Source organism: Eptesicus fuscus, chromosome 19 (genome assembly GCF_027574615.1).
Source record: "Eptesicus fuscus isolate TK198812 chromosome 19, DD_ASM_mEF_20220401, whole genome shotgun sequence".
NCBI classification, from domain to species: Eukaryota; Metazoa; Chordata; class Mammalia; order Chiroptera; family Vespertilionidae; genus Eptesicus; species Eptesicus fuscus.
Window position 1 is genome coordinate 24,416,557 of NC_072491.1, and position 19,377 is coordinate 24,435,933.

At 36.4% G+C, this 19,377-nt stretch overlaps 1 protein-coding gene across 2 annotated transcripts; it reads left to right on the forward strand.

Moving 5' to 3' along the window:
- The first annotated feature begins 709 nt into the window (after nt 1-709).
- MED30 (mediator complex subunit 30) lies at nt 710-16,600 on the forward strand. Of its 2 annotated transcripts, none has more exons than XM_008143374.3 (4): nt 710-1,022; nt 7,930-8,088; nt 10,052-10,156; nt 16,203-16,600. In XM_008143374.3, the coding sequence occupies exons 1-4, from the start codon at nt 846-848 to the stop codon at nt 16,296-16,298; spliced, it is 537 nt and encodes a 178-aa protein (XP_008141596.1). In that variant the 5' UTR covers nt 710-845; the 3' UTR covers nt 16,299-16,600. The 2 variants fall into 2 exon arrangements, with proteins under 2 accessions (XP_008141596.1, XP_054564333.1); XM_054708358.1 differs by having other exon boundaries at nt 10,055-10,156.
- The last annotated feature ends 2,777 nt before the right edge of the window (nt 16,601-19,377 follow it).

The window sequence follows — 19,377 nt, forward strand, 5'->3', positions numbered from 1 at the left end:
ACATGTATTTAGTAAGCACCTTCTATGTGCCAATCACTAAGTGTGAAGAATACAGTAAGGGAATAGAATAGGCATAGTATGTTTTATGGAGTTTGCATACTAGTGTGTGTACAAGAAGATGAGAGGAAGTCAGAAAGTAACAAACTGAACAGTCTATAGCACGTAGTTATAACAGCCAAATTGAGGGAGGAGAGAGACTGTTAATTTCACACTTAGGATGAGAGGAAAAGCTTCTCGAATAAACAGACATTTGAGTCGGGACCAATAGTAATTCGGGTGTCTCTACCAGGTCCCAGTGAAGCATGCAAGATCTGGAATTCCGTTTTCTAAATTCAAATCGCAGGCTAGCAGTTGCAAGCCGTCTGCGACTAAGCAAGTCAAACTAGTCCCTCTGGGCCTTCCCCCTACTTGTAAAAGGACAATACTACTACAAACCTCACAGGCTCCGTAAGAGAAAATGCTCAGCAAGGAGTGGAACACAAAAGAGTTCTAACAGGAATTCTAAGGACTGAACACCTGGGAAACGAGCTCTGGGAAAGCCTACTAGCCTCCCACCACTAGCACCGCCGCCTCTGCAGCTTGCGATTGGCTACTCAACCCGTCCGTCCGGCCCGCTCAGGCATCCGGTCCAATCCTGGCCGGCTTTGCGCCGAGTGGGCGGCGCCCATGACGTTTGATGACGCGTTACGTCACCGTTGACGGAAGTCACGGCCGCTGTTTTGAAATCCAGCCGCCGGAGTCTCAGGAGCTCCTTCCCACGCCAAGGCCGCCGACATTACCGACGCCGACGGGACCCCCCGGACGCTTCTTCTGCGGCCCCGCGGGCCTGAGGCCGCAGCCGCGCCATGTCCACTCCTCCGTTGGCTGCGTCGGGGATGGCGCCCGGGCCCTTCGCCGGGCCCCAGGCTCCGCAGGCCACGCGGGAGGTCAACACGGCCTCCCTGTGCCGGATCGGGCAGGAGACGGTCCAGGACATCGTGTACCGCACCATGGAGATCTTCCAGCTGCTGCGGAACATGCAGGTGGGGAGGTGGGCGGCGGGGAGGAGGCGGATGCTTCTGCGAGGTCGAGGGGCGCTGGGCTGGACGATCCATGGGGACCCCTGAGCGTCCGCGGGGCTGCCCTGGGCAAACAAGTATTGGGTCGCCCCTTTACAGTCAGAAAAGTGTTCCTCAGTGCCTGGCTGTCCCCAAGAGTCTGCCATGCGAAGGTGATGTTTTCCAGAACGGATTTCTGGACGATTGAAGCCTCGTGTTCTGGGTTCGGACAGGTTCTCTGGTTCCTAGGCAGACCTGCACCTCTCAAAGTTCAAGTTGGGCCTCACTCCGCGACCCTGTTGTGATTACTTTAACCGTCATCTCATCTTCTTCCAGCAAAATATTTTCTGAGGGTCTAAGGAGTTGAATTCAGATTCTGCTCATCATTTTTTTTTTTTTTTTTTGTTAAAGGACTCTATTTTTGGTGTAACAGGCATACAATAAAATGCATTTGTTTTTTAAAGTTTTGACGTACGTATATGCGTCCTTGTGAAACCATCACCCATGACCGCAAAAGGTTTCTCCATGCCCCTTGGAAAGCTTTACTTCTGGCCTTCTACCCGCGGGCAACCTCTGCTTTGCTTTCTGTTACCATACATTTCTAGAATTTTGTACAAATGGGATCATTTTTGTAGTAGTCATTTTTGTCTGGCGCCTTTCACTCGTCATATATCAATAGTTCGTTCCTTTTTTGATGGCTGAATAGTGTTCCATTGTATGAATATATCACAATTCGTGTGTATGTTAATCTGTTGGTTGTTTCCACTTTGGAGTCATCTTAAAAAATACTTCTATGAATGTTCGTCTCCAAATGTTCTGTGAACATGTGTTTCATTTCTCTTGAGTAGGCACATGCCTAGCAGTGGAATTGCTGGATCATAAAATAAATGTCTAACATTTGAAACTTTTTCAGAGTTCTGCACAACTTTAATTCCCATCCATCAGCAGTGTTTGAGGGTTCTAGTTACGCCTCATCCTCACCAGCACTTGTGATTGTGTGTCGTTTGCTTTGCAAATACTTTCTAGCACTCTGTGACCTGTCTTTTCATTCTATTCACATTGCCTTTGAAGAACAAACATTTTAAGTTTTGATGGAATCCAACTTATTAATTTGTTCACAGATTTTGCTTGGATGTTGTATCTAAGAAATTTTTTGTCTAATTGAAGGTGACAGAGATTTTCTCTTGTTTTCTTCTGCGTGTTTTATAGTTTTAGGTTTTACATTTAGGTCTATGATCCACATTGAGTTAATTTTTTAATGTAATAATAGGTGTAGATCCAAGTGCACTTTTTTTTTTTTTTTTTTTTTTTTTTTTTGCATTTGGATAGCCAAGGATTCCAACCCCATTTTCTAACCTATTTTTTAAGTTGAATTTATTGGGGTGACATTGATTAATAAAATGATATGGATTTCAGGTATACAATTCTATAATACATCATCTGTATATCGTATAATGTGTTCACCACCCCAAGTCAAGTCTCCTTCCATCACCATTTATCCCCCTTGCACCTCTTCTACCAGCCCCATTCCCCCCTTTCCCTCTGGTAATCACCATACTTGCTAACGCATTTTCAATGCTTGCTCATCTTACTATTATGTGATGTGGATATCATTCTGGTTTTATGGATGAGGATTCTGTGATTCAGAGAACTTGCCCAGAGTTGGTCAATGACTAGGTAAATTTGAAATCAACGTCAGACTTACAATTCTTATTCCTACAGGTGCACTAAAGAGTGGCTTGTTGCCTTTTTTTAAGTTCTTGAGATTCTTTTCCTCCTCATTTTAAAAGTAATAGAGTTGCTTAGAAATCTTTGAAGACCATGTCAATAAGCCAGTGTGAAACAATACAAAGGCAATCTAAGACAAGATAAGAAATCTTTGGCAATTACTTAAAATCTCCATATAACTTTAAAAAACATATACAGCACTTTATTTTTGATGGTCACATTTTATACCATATTGTTATATACATAGAAAAGTGCATAATAGACCAAATTCTGGGCTAAATATTCTTCAGATAAAATCCATTTTATATCAGTGTACACCCCATATAACATTTAAGTCAGCCCTCCATATTCGTGGATTCCCAACCATGAATAGAAAATGCACTTATTTTTAGCACGCTGTATGCAAAATACTGAATTAGGACAGGAGAACTAATAGCTAATATCTATCAAGTACTTTGTCAGGTACACTGTTATAAGAGCAATTCTAAGGAGTACTTTTATCTCTATTTCACGGTTAAGGAAACAGAGGCTTAAAGAGAGAAGAATTTACCCAACATCACACATGACTAGTAGCTTTTCCTGTTAACCTCTTTATAGTTCTAACTTGCTGTCAAACAATTATTAGCATTAAAAGAGATATAGTACACATCTGTGACCAACACAGAAAAAAAAAAAAAACTAAACACTTTCAAAAAATTATGCATAACTAGATTACATGTGGACATATATTCAAAACCAGTTTGTAAGAGCCTGATAGTTATCACTTTGTGGCCCGGTGTGAGTTCTGTGGTTTAACTCACCTAAGCCCCTTTGGAGCATATTACAATTCGCTGTGAAAGAAACAATAGGGGGCCCCTTCAGTTCCAGGAAGCTAGACGTAGTAGTGGTACAGACAGGACTGCATACAACTTATTTATTGATACATTTTTTAGGGTATTCACATTTTATTTTTTTAAAATATATTTTATTTATTTATTTATTTATTTATTTTTTACAGAGCGGAAGGGAGAGGGATAGAGAGTTAGAAACATTGATGAGAGAGAAACATCGACCAGCTGCCTCCTGCACGCTCCCTACTGGGTATGTGCCCGCAACCAAGGTACATGCCCTTGACCGGAATCGAACCTGGGACCCTTGAGTCCGCAGGCCGATGCTCTATCCACTGAGCCAAACCGGTTAGGGGTAGGGTATTCACATTTTAAAAATGATCTTCTTTATTGCTAATCAAGAAGGACACAGTGGCATAAATACAGACTGCTGAGATTATTTCTAAGTGTTCTAGAGAAGTGGTTCTTTATTACGTGTCCTTTAGCTTTTTTAGAATGGGATGAAAATTACGGACTCTCTTCTAAGAAAAATACACATATATACATTTTGAATAAAATTTCAGGCGGTTTAAGAGATGTTTCCCCAAGGATCCCTCGATCCCAGTTGAGAATCCCTCCGTAAGAAAGTATTGCTTTGGTTCTGTTTATTATCCTTTACATCTTCAAAACAACTTATTTGAATATATAATACATTCAAAATTCAGAAATAAAAAAGGACATTACAGTGAACATTCTGCCTTCCACCCCTCTCTGCTAGCTATCTACCCCTTTCTCTGCAGGCAATGACTGTTAATGATTTTTATTACTATTCTTGCGTATCTTTCCAGATATTCTATGCTTGTTAAAGCAAATGTATATGTGTATTCTTTTATTTTCATCCCTTTCGCACAGATAACAGTATATTACACACATTTTGCACCTTGCTTTTTTCATTTGGTATATTTTGGAGTTTATTCCTATTCATACAGAAAATAACTCCTTTTTTTAAAGAGTACAGTAATTCACTACATGAAAATACTGTAATTTACTTAACCAGTTCTCTAGTGAAGGGCATTTAGGTTGCTTTTAATCTCTGTTAGGCTGCAGTGAATAACCTTCTGCATAAATGCACAAGTGTACCTGTAGGATAAATTCTAAGAAATGGCTATGTGCTTCTATAATTAGATGTATTTTGAACAATTGCCCTCCATGGGGGTTGTACCAGTTTATGCTGCCATATCCAAGAGCAATAACTGTGCTCTAACAGAATGAGTTATATTTTTGGATCTTTGATCATTGGATGGGTAAAAATCTATTTTTTTCTTATTTGGGATTAATTTGATCATCTCTCTTCATATAGCATTTGCTTCAATTTTTATATTTAAAACTTTGATCCAGATGGAATTTAGCCTAGAATAAAGTGTGAGGCATGGCCCTGGCCTTACTTTTTTAAAAGGTTGGTTGAATAATTTATTTCCTTCCTCATTGATTTCAGATGCTACTTTATACAAATAAGTCTATTTCTGGATGTTCTATTCTGTTCTATTCACTTAGCTGTCTGTCTCTTATGTAATGCCAAACTTCTATTTATTGAGGCTCTATACTGTGTTTACACTTATTTTTCAGAATTGCCCTAGCTATTCTTGCTTATTTGTCCACATGTACTTTACAATCTGTTTAGTTCTGAGAACAACCTGTCACATTTTTAATAGGCTCATTTAACCTGGAGACATCACTATTATGTTGAGTCTTAATAACCAAGAACATGAAATATCCTTTGTGTCCCTATGGAGTATTCTAAGTTTTCATTTTTATCTTGGAATTTAAAAAATTTATTTCTAGATGTTTTGTCTTTATTGTTGCTATTGTAAATAGGGTCTTTTTCCTTTCTCATTTTCTTTTGTTTTTATATATGAAAAGCAAACTGTTGTTTTCTATATTTTAACTTTGTACCCACGTCCATCTTGAATTCTTTTATTGATAGTAGCACTTCCTCATATCATTTGTCGTGATGATTATACCACATCCTTTTTAATGTTTTAACATTTTTTCTTTTTCCCCTCTCTGATTGCATTGGCCAGTTCCTCCAGAATAGTGCTCACTAGTAAGATTAGTGGTCTTAGTAGACAGCCTGTTCTGTTGCTGACTTCACTGAGAATGCTTTTAATGTTTCCACATTAATCATGGTGCTGTGCTGACTTTTTAACAAGGACAAATGAATTTTATCACACTGGGGAATGTTTAGTACAAGTTTTACATTTATTTTAAGAATGGATATTGAATTTAATTGAATGCCTTTTTGGTATCTGGGGTATGATTATATATTTAGGGGCCTTCATTAGCATTCATGAGGGAGATGATTATTGATGAGCTTTTCAGCTAAATATGTACACTACAGTGTATAACAAGGCTCTTAGGCACTATAATAACTTATACTCTGCAGTATCAGAACGGGTCTCTGATGTTCACTATTTTAACTCAGCTTCTTGGACAGTGCCTGACACATGTAGAATGTGCAATAATTTTTTTTGACTGAATTAATTATTCCTTTCTTTGAGAAATTGATGTTGTATATGAAAACTAATACCCAAACTTACTAAGTAGGTGAATTTAAGGAGGGTGATTATTTGCATTTCAAAATGATTTTGTTTTCCTTTGTGAAAAAATCTATTCTGAGTTCTTTTTACATGACACACACTTCTAAGTGAATTTTAAGTATGGATTTGTTGGGAAAATAGCTCATTAAAGTAAAATCAGTTAGACTGTACTTTAAAACCTTCTGTTTGTCAGTACTGTACTAAATACAGTGATACAAATGTGAATAAGTTCCAGTCTTCACTAAGTAGAAAATATGGGCAAAGTACTAAACCTCGTAAATGCTATGGGAAAGGTACTTAGTGCTTCTGTATGTAAGATATAATTACCATACTCCTTACTAGCACCCAAACTGGAAACATTTCTTTGATTGTTAGTGTTTGTGAAAGTTCATAAATTGGAAAGCTTAAGAGGAGAAGTCCTACATTGTATTGGGTGGTGAACTTTTAATGCCTTTCTCCTTTAAACTATTTTTAATAATTCTTGGTATTTTTTATCACATTTCTTTGAGACACTGTCCTCAGAAAGTTTTAATGCTTAAGAATTTCTGAAAATCCTAACAATATATCATTCAAATAATTTCAGAAGATCCATCTCTTTATCTTATAAACCATAACATTATAAAAAATTTGAAAGTGAAAAAAGAAACAAATTATTCAAGACTATCTCCTTAATATATCTTTCATCAACTATGTAAGCCTTTCCAATTTTTTTTCATGTTTATGATTTTATCTTACTTGTAACAATAGTGTGTCTTATTTTCTTTTTTCTCCAAACACTGTATCATGTACTTTTTTGTTTTTCATTTTTATTTCATCTATTTAAAAAAAAGAAGAATGAACTAAGGTTTAAAAAAACTGGACTGATCTAGCTATTAGACAGTAAGTAGTTAGTTTTATCACTTTAATCCCCAAGATAAGTATAAGGGCAAGTGCTTATAATGAAAGCACCTTGTCTACTAGAAAACAGGATGTAAATGTTGTTAATGCTTATGTTAGGGTGACTTCTCAGATAAGATTATGGGAATAAAATGTAAAGATGTACAGAGAAAGGAAGATTTTGTTCACAAGTTTCAGGAAGGCACAAAAGGCACGTATTTAGTTATAAGTTCTAAATAAATAATGATTGATTTCCATTTTTCTGTGATTTTATCATTTCATTACATTCATACATTTGGCTTCCTTTGATAAAATTACTGAATTAAAAACGCATAAGCATCAGGTCAGTTGATGATCAGAGCATTTACTTATAATAACTTAATAATGTTCAAGTTCAGATCGATTTGCATCTATATCTCCTGCTATATATTATTTTTAAAGAAAACTTTGGTAACAGCTTTATATTTCATTGTGTGCCTTGAGTTTCTTCATTATCAGAGTTAAGGTACCTTGAGATTATTTTGCAACAGGAGCAGCATATTATTACTTTTCTTTTGTTAAAAAATCCTGTCTTCATTTATTTCTTTTCTTCTTTTTTTTTATTTTATTTTACTTCTCACTTCCTAGTTGAGTTCAGCCACTTGCTGCCTTTATGTAATAGTAAATAATATTAAAATTGTACATTCTTAAAGTTATACTTAACAGTATGCCAAGGAGCTGAGAAATGAGCACGGATTACTCTTAATTTCTTAAACCTGCACTTGATTAACTGAGGAACTATTTGCTTTTATGCAGTACTTAAAATTGTTTGTTTGCTAGCTTTACTTATAGAAAGTCTTGATTTTCATTACTTTTTATTTCTGTTGTTTTGTTTTGCCTGATAAGCTCCCAAATGGTGTCACGTACCATACTGGAACATACCAAGATCGGCTAGCAAAGCTCCAGGATCACCTTCGCCAGCTTTCTATTCTCTTCCGGAAGCTGAGACTGGTCTATGACAAATGCAATGAAAACTGCGGAGGGATGGATCCCATTCCAGTAGAGGCAAGTTCCAGTGGTCAAGGGAGGGTGAATGTGAGACATAAGATGGTCTCAGGTGTTTGTCATTGTCGCCCTTCTCACTTTCTCCTGTTTCTGCAGTATCTCCAGATTTTGAATTATATCAGTTTTACTTTTGACTAGAGAAGATGAAAATATGATATAAATATATGTATAGAATATGTATGTATAGAATTAATACCATATTTTCATGTTAATAATTTTTTGTATACTAATATGTAGGCTTATTAGTGAATTTAGGTTGTTAGAATGCGACTGTTATCTGTGGCAATTTTTATCATTGTCAGTGTCTCCTATTAAATCAGTGCATGGTGGGGGTTTTTTTGTTTTTTTTTTTAAGTAGGACTTTAAATAGTATTGTCAAATACTTTTTAAATAGTTTAAATGTGAGTTCTTTATGGATAAAAGTTATGTTTTCATCATTAATAATTTAAATTAGCTCAGTGAATCACTTGTTTTAAAATGTATTCTGTAAATTTAACTTTGAATCCTAAATATAGTTTAGTTAATTAGGTATATGATATTGTTAAACATAGCTTTTCCTGTTGACAAGTTATATCTCTGCCACCAAAGGTAGCTGGGAAGAGTTGGATGTTCTCTCATTACATATAAAGAATAGTTTCATGTGATCAATTTTTCTTTTTTGAGTGATCAGCAGGAAGGGATGAACAGAGAAAGAGTAAACGCAAAGCAGTCTGAAAAGAAGTGGTCAGAGGTGTTGGTGAAAGATCAGAAATATGGTTGGCAAATTGTCAGAGGCTGCAGAGAAGTCAAGGAAAATAAGGACTGAAAACTGTTCAGTAGATTTTGCTAGAGAATTGTCAGTATATTTGAGCAGCACTGCAGTGAAATAGTAGCAACAAGAAGTCAGATCACAGTAGGTTGAAGACTGAACAGGAAATAAGGAACTGGAGCCAACAAGTGGCTATCCATCTTTCAAGAAGCTGAGATAAAAATCAAGAGAGGAATGCAGTGGATGGAAAGAAGGATCGAGTCAAGGGGTTTGTGGCATTTTTCCTTCACCTGGGAGAGATGAGAACATGTTTAAATGATAAAGGAAGAAACCATAGGGAAAGGTTGGGAAGCGGATAAGTAATAAAGACAGAAGGCAAAGCACAGGAATGAAGACTAACCGCATTCAGGAGAAAGGACGAGTGTGCATTAGGAGAGAGGAAAGGAGGGAAGTGGTGTGGGTGTGGGTAAGTCTTTATTGCCTCTATGAAGGAATTTGAAGAAGTTTAGCCAGATGACTCCTGGTTGTACCACCTATTTACCTGGATTGGTAATAATATAAGACAGTTGAGACTACATGACTCCTGAAGTCTATCACATCTATGAGGGGTTTCATCAAATAAACTTCATCACAAACCATACATATTTAATTATAATTCTGCTAGAAGTTTCATTGCTTTACACATTTTTTTCTCCTACAAAATTAAAAACACAACTTTCTCCTAATCAAAAGAAGTTATGACATCTAGGAATTTGCATAGGTACTTAGGTTCTAAATAGAGAGTAAATGAGATTTATATCATGCACATCCATGAAGTTTTTTCTAGTATGAATGAAAGAAAGCCTATTCTATCTCAGTGGTCCATGAATTTCTTAGGTGTGGGAATCACAACTTATGTGTCACAATTTTTGCAGTGTGTCACCCAGTGGCTGGCAATTAAATATTTGCTGGTTGAATGAGTAGGGTATTACTTAACTATATGTAACAACTAGTGTTATAACAGCTATTTCTCAAAAGAAACCCAAAAACTAATGTACAAAGTGCATTGAAATGATAAACTTATCACGCTGTTAGTTTAGACCATCATCTAAGTTAAAATTTCTTTTTATATTATTAAGAGTATAAAAATTGACCTTAATCTGACTCATTTCTATACCAGTGTAATTGGAAATTTTATGTCGTATTTTTTACTTTTAACTTGTTTATAACTTCCAGCAGCTAATTCCCTATGTGGAAGAAGATGGCTCAAAGAATGATGATCGGGCTGGCCCACCTCGTTTTGCTAGTGAAGAGAGGCGAGAAATTGCTGAAGTAAATAAAGTGAGTGATTAGTTCTGAACATTTTATATTTTAGAATTATTGATAACAATTACAGGGGAGTTTAATGTGACTGGAAAACATAATTTGAATTATAAAATTACATGAAATGGTTTGTGTGGGGAATTTAACTCACTCAGAGTACAACCAAGAACTAAAAGGTAAGTAGAAATCTCAGTTAAAGAGTCAGAAGAGAGACTGCAAAATTCGTGCCATAAAGCTTTTGGAAGATCTTCATAGGCACTTAGTCATAGCCCATTTACTCTTTGTAGGCAGAACTCTAGCTTTCTAGTATACAGCACAGGGGTTCTCAAACTTTTTAAACAGGGGCCCAGTTCACTGTCCCTCAGACCGTTGGAGGGCTGGACTATCGTTTAAAAAAAACAACTATGAACAAATTCCTATGCACACTGCACATATCTTATTTTGAAGTAAAAAAACAAAATGGCAAAAACACCTGGCGGGCCAGATAAATGTCCTCGGCTGGCCGCATGTGGCCCACGGGCCGCAGTTTGAGGACGCCTGATACAGCATATTTGGAGCGACAAAAGATAAATATTTATAAATAGGAAATGTGATTGTCTCAACTTATTAAGATTTATAAAAGAAATTTTGACTAATACAAAGAACATATAAAGTTCTTATGTGGCCAATAAATACTCTAAAAATGCCAGTCTTGATTATTTCATAGTTATAATATAGTAACAATCCAAATCCAAATAGGCATTCTCTTAAAAGTATACAAAAATAAGACTTTAGTGCAATACCAATCAAAAAACAAATCCAAATAAAAATCCAGATGGGAATTTTTCCTTCAGAGTATACTATTAAAGAAAATTCTGGTAAGAGTAATAAATCAGCACTCTTTGTATTAAAAAGTAAAACAAGATAAAGCACAGTATAAAAATAATAAGTGAAATATCAACAAAAGAATAGACAGATTAGTTAAATCATACCTACAAAAGTAGTCTTTCTTTTGTAGATGAGAATTTAATATGACAGAAGAGAGATTATATAGAAAATTAGTCTTTAAAAATAGAAACTTTGGGGGTGAATTAAGTTCGTTTTTATATTACACCATGTGTCAAAGTGAATTTCAGAGTTAAAAATAAGACCTGCAAAACAAAAAAATACTGGAAAATTAAAAGAAACATGTATATCAAAACTAAGGAGAAAGGAAAAAGATGGGTAGATTTTATAAAATAAAACTTTTTTTAAAGGGGAAGTAAAAATTAAGATTGTTTCCAGCAGATTTGGCAGTAATGAATGAGCATAAAAAACTCAAATACAGAATTGGTAGGAGTTGAGGAGGGGATTGGGAACTTAATTTAGATTATGAAGTATAAATTGTGTTTGATAGTCCAGAGATAAGGCATTCGTTTATCAAGAAGTTTTATTTTTCTATTGATAATCTATGTATTAATTCACAATAGATGTGTTCTATTTATTTTTCTTCTCTGCAAAAAGGGATTTTTAATGCATTGATATATAGATAAGTAAAATACCTTTGTAATGTTAACTATAATTTCAGAGTACCACATGTGACATATAGTTCGTTCTCTACCATAGATTTTATAATATTAAAAATAAACATCTAAATTCAGAAAGATATAATTTTTCTAAATGTGTATCATTTCTCTTTTCATTTCTTTAATTTCTCTTTTTATCTGATGTGATGGCTTAGAAATAACTTTCTTGATTATTTTTGAAAGACCTTTCATGTAATCTAAATATAGCAATACTTTGAGTGTATAATAAAAAATATCTTACTGCCAAGAACTATTAAAAACAGTAAATATAGTTAAGTTGCAGGACATAAAATCAATATATAAAAATCTTGCATTTCTGTATACATTTATAATAGCAACAAAAAAGAATAAAATACTTAGGAATAAACTTAAGGAGGTTAAGGACTATATACACTGAAAACTAAAACATTGTTGAAAGAAATTGAAGAAGACACAAAGAAATGGAAAAATATTCTGTGTTCATGGATTGGAAGAATTGTTAAAGTGTCCGTATTACCTAAAGCAATCTACATATTTAATGCAAACCCTATAAATATTCCAATGGCATTTTTCACAGAAATAGAACCAAAAAAATCCTCAAATTTGTATGGAACCACAAAAGAACCCAGATTGCCATAGCAATGCTAAGAAAAAAGAACAAAGCCAGAGGTTTTGCACTCTGTAACTTCAAACTATATACTACAAAGCAAAGCAAAACTGTACGGTTTTGGCAGAAAAACACACACACACACAGACCAATGGAACAGAACTGAGAGCCCAGCAGTAAGCCCACATTTATTTGGACAACTAATTTTTGACAAAGGAGCCAAGAATATATAATGAAGAAAGGAATGTCTCTTCAATAAATGGTGTTGGGAAAAATATTGGGCAGCCACACGCAAAAGAATGAAACTAGTACACTGTATACAAAAATTAACTCACAATGGATCTTAAAAAAAACGTGAATGTAAGACCTGAAAAAATAAAATAAACAGAAGAAAACGTAGGCACCAAATTTATGGATCTTAGTCTCAAGGATTTTTGTGAACTTGACCCCAAAGGCAAGGGAAGTAAATAAGCCACATAAAGTAAGTAGCTTTATAAATCCCTCAGTTGACCCTCATTCAGTCATTTTCAAAATACTACTGTATCATTGTGAACTTGAAATTGTATAGAACACCACTGAAGGGGTGTGTTTACTATTTAATCTACATGATACGCCTGGTTTCTGACTACCTGTGTGACTACAACTACCATAATGCCATGAAGCTTTAGAGCACAAGGTTTATTATCAGTATTTGATGTAAATCATCAGAAGACAGGATGGCTTAGTTTCAGTCATCAAATTTTTGGCTCAAACAAATACTTTTCATTTTGTTTTCATATTCTGGAATCCATAAGCCCTAATACCCAAACAAGTGGTTGAGACAGTATGTTTTGATTATCAGAATGGGTTCTATTTTGCTTAAAACTATTCTGTTGATAGTAAAATGAAATTGAAAGATAATGCGGGTAGTTTTTTAGAGTTGACATAACTCAGTCCATGCATTTAGAAATTAAAACATTTTTGACCAATTGTCACAGCCTTTGTATGAATATTGAGTTACATGCCATGATTTAGCATAAACCTATTTTTTTAAGTATCTACTCTGCTTACACATTCACCTGTTAATGTAGCAAATTAGGCAAAGCTGATGGATTTTGATAATAGCAGCTGACAATCTCTGTTAAAATCAATCAGTGGCAAGATTGTATATATTAAATTCTGCATCATGTCATGAAAATTGATTTACAATTTAACCACTATTAAGCAGAACTGTCAGCTTTGCTGTTTATAGTTTTCATGATGTATTTTGGCTCTAGGTAGTTTACATGTATGCTAATTTTTGTAATTTATAACTTTGTGGCATCTTTGAGAAAAACTATCCAGTGCCTTATAATGCAGGTGGAGCAAAAGTAGTTTATAGTTGTGAGTATGTGAAACACAGTTTATTCTTATGTTATTTTTTAATTATTATTTTTCATATGAACAACTATAAACCTACTTTTGCCCAACCTATCATACTTCAAAAAATTTTTTTAATATGTTTTTCATTTACCCCCCTAAACCCTTTTTCACCTCCCCCTGCAATCACCACACTGTTGGCCGTGTAATTTTTTTTACTATTGCCTAGAGTTGAATATTACCATGAAAATATACTATTTTTAGTCTTCTTACACTATTTTTTAAGAATTAATGAGGCTAATTTTTTTAAAAACAAGTATATCAGAATTTATATTTCTAAACTAGAGGCCCAGGGTCCCTAGTGGCTGCCGGCTGCCATCTGGGACCTCCCTTCCCCTGGCAGCTGCCTGCTGCCACAGCTGGCTGGGCCTCCCTTTCCCTGGCAGCTGCCTGCTGCTGGCAGGCCGGGACCGCCCTTCCCATGGTTGGCCGGCCACCCCACCCTCTGGTCAAACTCCTGCTGGAGGAGACAATTTGCATATTAGGCTTTTATTGTATAGGGCAGTGGTCGGCAAACTGCAGCTCGTGAGCCACTGTTTAAAATACCTCCACATAAAGTAGTACATGTTCATTATAAAGAGGCCTAAAAACATTAATTTTTATATCATTAAAGAGCAAACCAAGATTACATAAACTGCTCATATTAATTCTATCTAGAGTTAAAGTAACAGGGAGAAAGTAACTAAAAAGGGGGACCAAGAAATTCTTATTGGAAACAGAAAAGCAATTTACAGAGACTTTAATGTTTAATATTAATTCAATTTAATTCATATTTGAAAAGAGAAATTAACACAAAACAGTCAGATACAACTTATGACCATGTAGTACAGAGGCCTAATGTTTTTAGGCCTCTTTATAATGCAGCTCTTTGGTCCCTTGAGTGTGGCTCTTCCACAAAATACCATGGCCTGGGCGATTCTATTTTGAAGAAGTGGCGTTAGAAGAAGTTTAAGTTAAAAAAATTAGGCCCTCAAAAGAAATTTCAATCATTGTACTGTTGATATTTGGCTCTGTTGACTAATGAGTTTGCCGACCACTGGTATAGGGTAACTCGCTTCACACTGCCCTTCATTGCTGGTACATGAGTCAGTTTCTTGGTCTCTGGGGTGAAAAAGACTTCCTAGCCATGGTGCTGGTCATCCAGTCATTTGTGCTCTCACCCAGTTATCTGGGTCCGTTTGGTTAGATGATACTTAGGACAACAGAACTTAGAAAGTGGGCCATCTGAAAACTGAACAAGGAGACTGACTAGAATACTGACAGTCTTTTTCTAAAAACTGGTGGCGTAAGCTTTATGGTGCTGTCTACTGTACACCATGCCCTGTGTACTACATGGTCATAAGTTGTATCTGACTGTTTTGTGTTAATTTCCCTTTTCAAATATGAATTAAATTGAATTAATATTCAACATTAAAGTCTCTGTAAATTGCTTTTCTGTTTCCAATAAGAATTTCTTGGTCCCCCTTTTTAGTTACTTTCTCCTTGTTACTTTAACTCTAGATAGAATTAATATGAGCAGTTTATGTAATTTTGGTTTGCTCTTTAATGATATAAAAATTAATGTTTTTAGGCCTCTTTATAATGAACATGTACTACTTTATGTGGAGGTATTTTAATATAGTTTCTTTAAAATTATTTAAGTAAATATATTACTTCCAAATGTAATGTTCCCAAAAGATTATTGAACAGTAATGCTTCTTATTATAATAACTAGTAAACACTCACCAGAAATTCTCTATTTTTATCTTGTTTTACCCAAGCAGACATTTGCCTCATAGGATTTGAGGAAAGGATCCTTAAAAAGAAGTTTATAAACTCTAGTCTGGTAGAAACCCAGACACAGAAATACAGAGACACATGCCGTGTGCATGCAGGGCAGCCAGCAAATCTCCGATGTAGGGATTACATCGGGGACTGCCATTTGGTCTTCAGTTTTCAGAACTAGAAGTAGATTGCTTCATGTTTGGGCAAACAGTGACTTCTGCCACATTTTTGAAAGACCCATCGCATCAGGCGCTGTACTTGTATTATACTTTACTTCCTGCATTGACAGTTCAAACACTTGACATGAATCAGATCATTTAATCCTCATGTCAACCCTTCTGAAGTGGGTTCAGTTATTAGCCCCATCTTTCTGATGTGGAAACTGAGGCACAAAGAGGTTCATTAATTTGGCCACTGTCATACGTTTAGTGCAGGAGCCAAGTAGAAGCCCTCAGAGTCTGGCTCTTGACCATTCTGTTACACTGCCTCTTGGCAAACCTATATACTTAGGTTTTAAAACAATTAAATACTTTGTCTATTTTCTTTGAAGGTGGCAGTAGACAAGTAAAGAAAGGTGGAGGCTGGAGCCAGGCCTCTGTGGGCTGAGCTAGAACTCAGTATGCTTTTCAGTGAATATTTGTGGGCAGAAAAGGACTGAGATCTGCTTGAAGGGAATACTTGGCTTAATTGTCTGGAGTCCAAACTTAAGACATTTAGTCTTTTAACTTCATGGTCTATATTTCACTTTTGACAAATTCTTTTGTTTCTCCAGAAACTCAAACAGAAGAATCAACAGCTGAAGCAAATTATGGATCAATTACGAAATCTCATCTGGGATATAAATGCCATGTTGGCAATGAGGAACTAAACTGATATTTACATTTCCTGCTTTACACATTATACCATTTTTTTCCCTCAACTATTTTTTCCCTTTGAAGAAGATTATTTATCTGTTTGTATTCCAGTCATTAGAACTAAAGTTCCTGTTTTTACATTGTGGTTTTACATTAAAGTATTCAGTGGCAGTCTTTTGTTTAAGCTATTGATTTTGTGAAAGATTATAATAATAAACTTTGACAGGGTTTGTGTTTTGGTTAATCTTTGTGAATTGAATAATTGTGTTTTAAAAAGCAAAGTAATTAAGTTTTGTAAATAAATTTTTAAATTTGATCAGTGGTTGTTTTGCTCATTTCATTATGCTTTTAGGAGAAAATTAAAAGTTTAAACATTTTTGCAGATGAAAATACCAATCTGGTACAAATTAATTAAAGTTAAATATGTAATTTACCATTTCAGCTCAATTTTTTAAAATTCCGTTTGAGTCCTAAACAAGTTAAAATGAGAAAAACAGTTAATTTGTATATTGCTGTAAATAGATGAAACTTCCTTTTACCATGTTTTTCCAGTGTTTGGTCTTAATTGGGATGATCTGTCTCCAAAAGGAAACAAACAGTCCTTGTTCCCTGCTTTAGGACAAGGAGCAGTTCCCTCTCTGAGTTTTCAGGTGCACCCTAATATCGATTGCATTTTGGACACAGTACATTTTTAAGATTTTCAAATGGGATCGACAGCTCTATATGACAAGTGCCTTTGGAGACTAGTAGTTGGTCAACAGTAAGTTCTTTATAAGGTCTGCCTACAGGCTGGTCGCTCAGATTACAAATATCCTCAAGTAAGAGAATCAGACTCTTCCCAGGAAGGACTTTTCCAGCCTGATCCAGAAGCCTCTAGGTTCCGACTCCAGGAAATACTGCTACTTGACTTCTCATATATGGATCAAGTTTCTCTGGAAGGTTACACAGGAAATGGCTCCCTCCAGGGAGGGGACCCAGGTGGTTGTATACCCTTTGGTACCTTTGGAATGCTACTGTATGTGCAAATATTGCATATTCAAAAAATAGGTAAAATTTCATTTTAACCTGTGCAGATTCCCAACTGTAACAAGTAGCAGAATCACAAGAAGAGAAGCCAAACCATGTGAGCATCATTTTACCCTCTTAACTGTACATTCGTCAAAGCAAGCTCTCCGAGTAAGGCATGTTAGTCGGTTGGGAGCTGATTGCCCAGGGAAGCACTGTTCTCACAGGACAGAAGGTAAAGGTACTATGTGAAGCTATGACAGCACGAATTAGGACCAATAACCCAGTATACCCCTGTAGTCTGTAGTACCTAAGGATATTATAGTTTATTTAGCTATCACCAGTTGGACAACCAGGGTTTTATAGATGTTAACTAATATGTTCTTTGTATAGTGGATTACTGGTTACTATTATAAATTGAGTGGGTGTTGACAACTTCTAAAGCAGTTATAAAGAAAATGTCTTAACCTAATTTTTAGTTGTTTCAATTATCGCACTCAACTCCTGAGATCATTCAGTGTGGAAATTTCATCATTTGGCCCTTGGTTCAGTAAAGAATATCTCTACTGTGGAGCACTCATCATTGCAGCTACACTCAGCTAACAGAGCTGTAGCCCCAAATTCTGGGAGGTGTGTTTTCAGCCCTCAGAACTGACACCAGTTTACCCAGTCACACACAAGTCTGCTTGGGACCAACTATGAATGCATTGGGGGTTATTAAACACACAAACCCCACTAACTCATAGTTTCAGCTTTTTCTTGAAGCAGCGCATGCCAATAGATTGAAGAGCAAAGAAATAATTCAGTCATGATGTGTGGCCTTGGGCAAGTTAATCTTGGTTTTCTTGTCTGTAAAATGACAGGTGGGATTTATGGATTGGATATTCTATGTTGGAATTCTAGTTACAAATGTTAGAAACCCATTCGAGATGGCTTAAGCCAAAAAGGGGGATTTATTAGTTCCTGGAGCAAGAAAAGAGGCTTGAGAAGAGCTCACAGAATCAAAAGCTGCAGGCACTACGGCTTCAAGAATTGGAACCCAGATGTAACGCCCCAGGTTCTCTATGCCCACCCCAAATTTCTGCTTCTCTCCCTTTGCTCCATTCTCTCTTACTGCAAACAGGCTTTCTCCTTCCACTGGCTTCCTTTCACGTCTTTTCTGCAGATGCCCCAAAGGCTGGGTCACACCCCCAACTGTAAACTGAACTCAAATGGATCCTGATTAGCACAGCTTGAGCCAAATAACCAAAACTTTGGAACAAGTGTGTAAATGGGTACTATGGTTAGACTGTCCTAGACCTACGTTATAAGCCCATTTCTGTGGGTGTGGGAGTCATGGAAAATCTCCTGACCAGGGAACACATGTTATTAGAAAGAAAGGGTACTAACCAGGAAAATTCGCAAGAAAAACAAATAATGGCAACCATATTCCATTGATGTTCTTCTTGGTTATATAATACTATGTCAGTTATGAGGTATTCAAGTCGCAAAAACAAACAAACAAAAGATTACAAAAAACAAATGCATCATTGACTATTATGAGAAAATTAGAGGCCAGGTGCATGAAAATTCATGCACTTGGTGGGGGAGGGAGTCCCTCAGCCTGGCCTGTGCCCTCTTGCAGTCTGGATCCCTTGGGGGATGTCCACCTGGCAGCTTAGGCCCGCTCCCTGGGAGATTGGGCCTGAGCTGTTAGTCCGCTCCCTAGGGGATTGAGCCTAAGCTGGCAGTCAGACATCCCTCTGGCAGCCTGGGAGCCCTCGGGGGATGTCTGACTAACGGCTTAGGCCTAAGCTGTTAGTCGGACATCCTTAGCGCTGCCGAGGAGGCGGGAGAGGCTCCCACCACCACTGCTGCTCCGGCCAGCCATGAGTCGGCTTCTGGCTGAGTGGTGCTCCCTCTGTGGAAGCGCACTGACCACCAGGGAGCAGCACCTGCATTGAGCATCTGCCCCCTGGTGGTCAGTGCATGTCATAGTGACTGGTCATTCCACCATTAGGGTCCATTTGCATATTAGCCTTTTATTATATAGGAGGATATTCATTTTAATTTTTCTGAATTTGTGGACTATGTTTGTTTTTCACTATT

What these genes read in the sequence shown, in the direction of transcription:
- MED30 (XM_008143374.3), top strand. Translation starts at nt 846, where the DNA reads ATGTCCACTCCTCCGTTGGCTGCGTCGGGGATGGCGCCCGGGCCCTTC. An exon ending in TGGATCCCATTCCAGTAGAG is followed by an intron (nt 8,089 to 10,051) that starts GCAAGTTCCAGT and finishes TATAACTTCCAG; the next exon opens with CAGCTAATTCCCTATGTGGA. An exon ending in AAATTGCTGAAGTAAATAAA is followed by an intron (nt 10,157 to 16,202) that starts GTGAGTGATTAG and finishes TTGTTTCTCCAG; the next exon opens with AAACTCAAACAGAAGAATCA.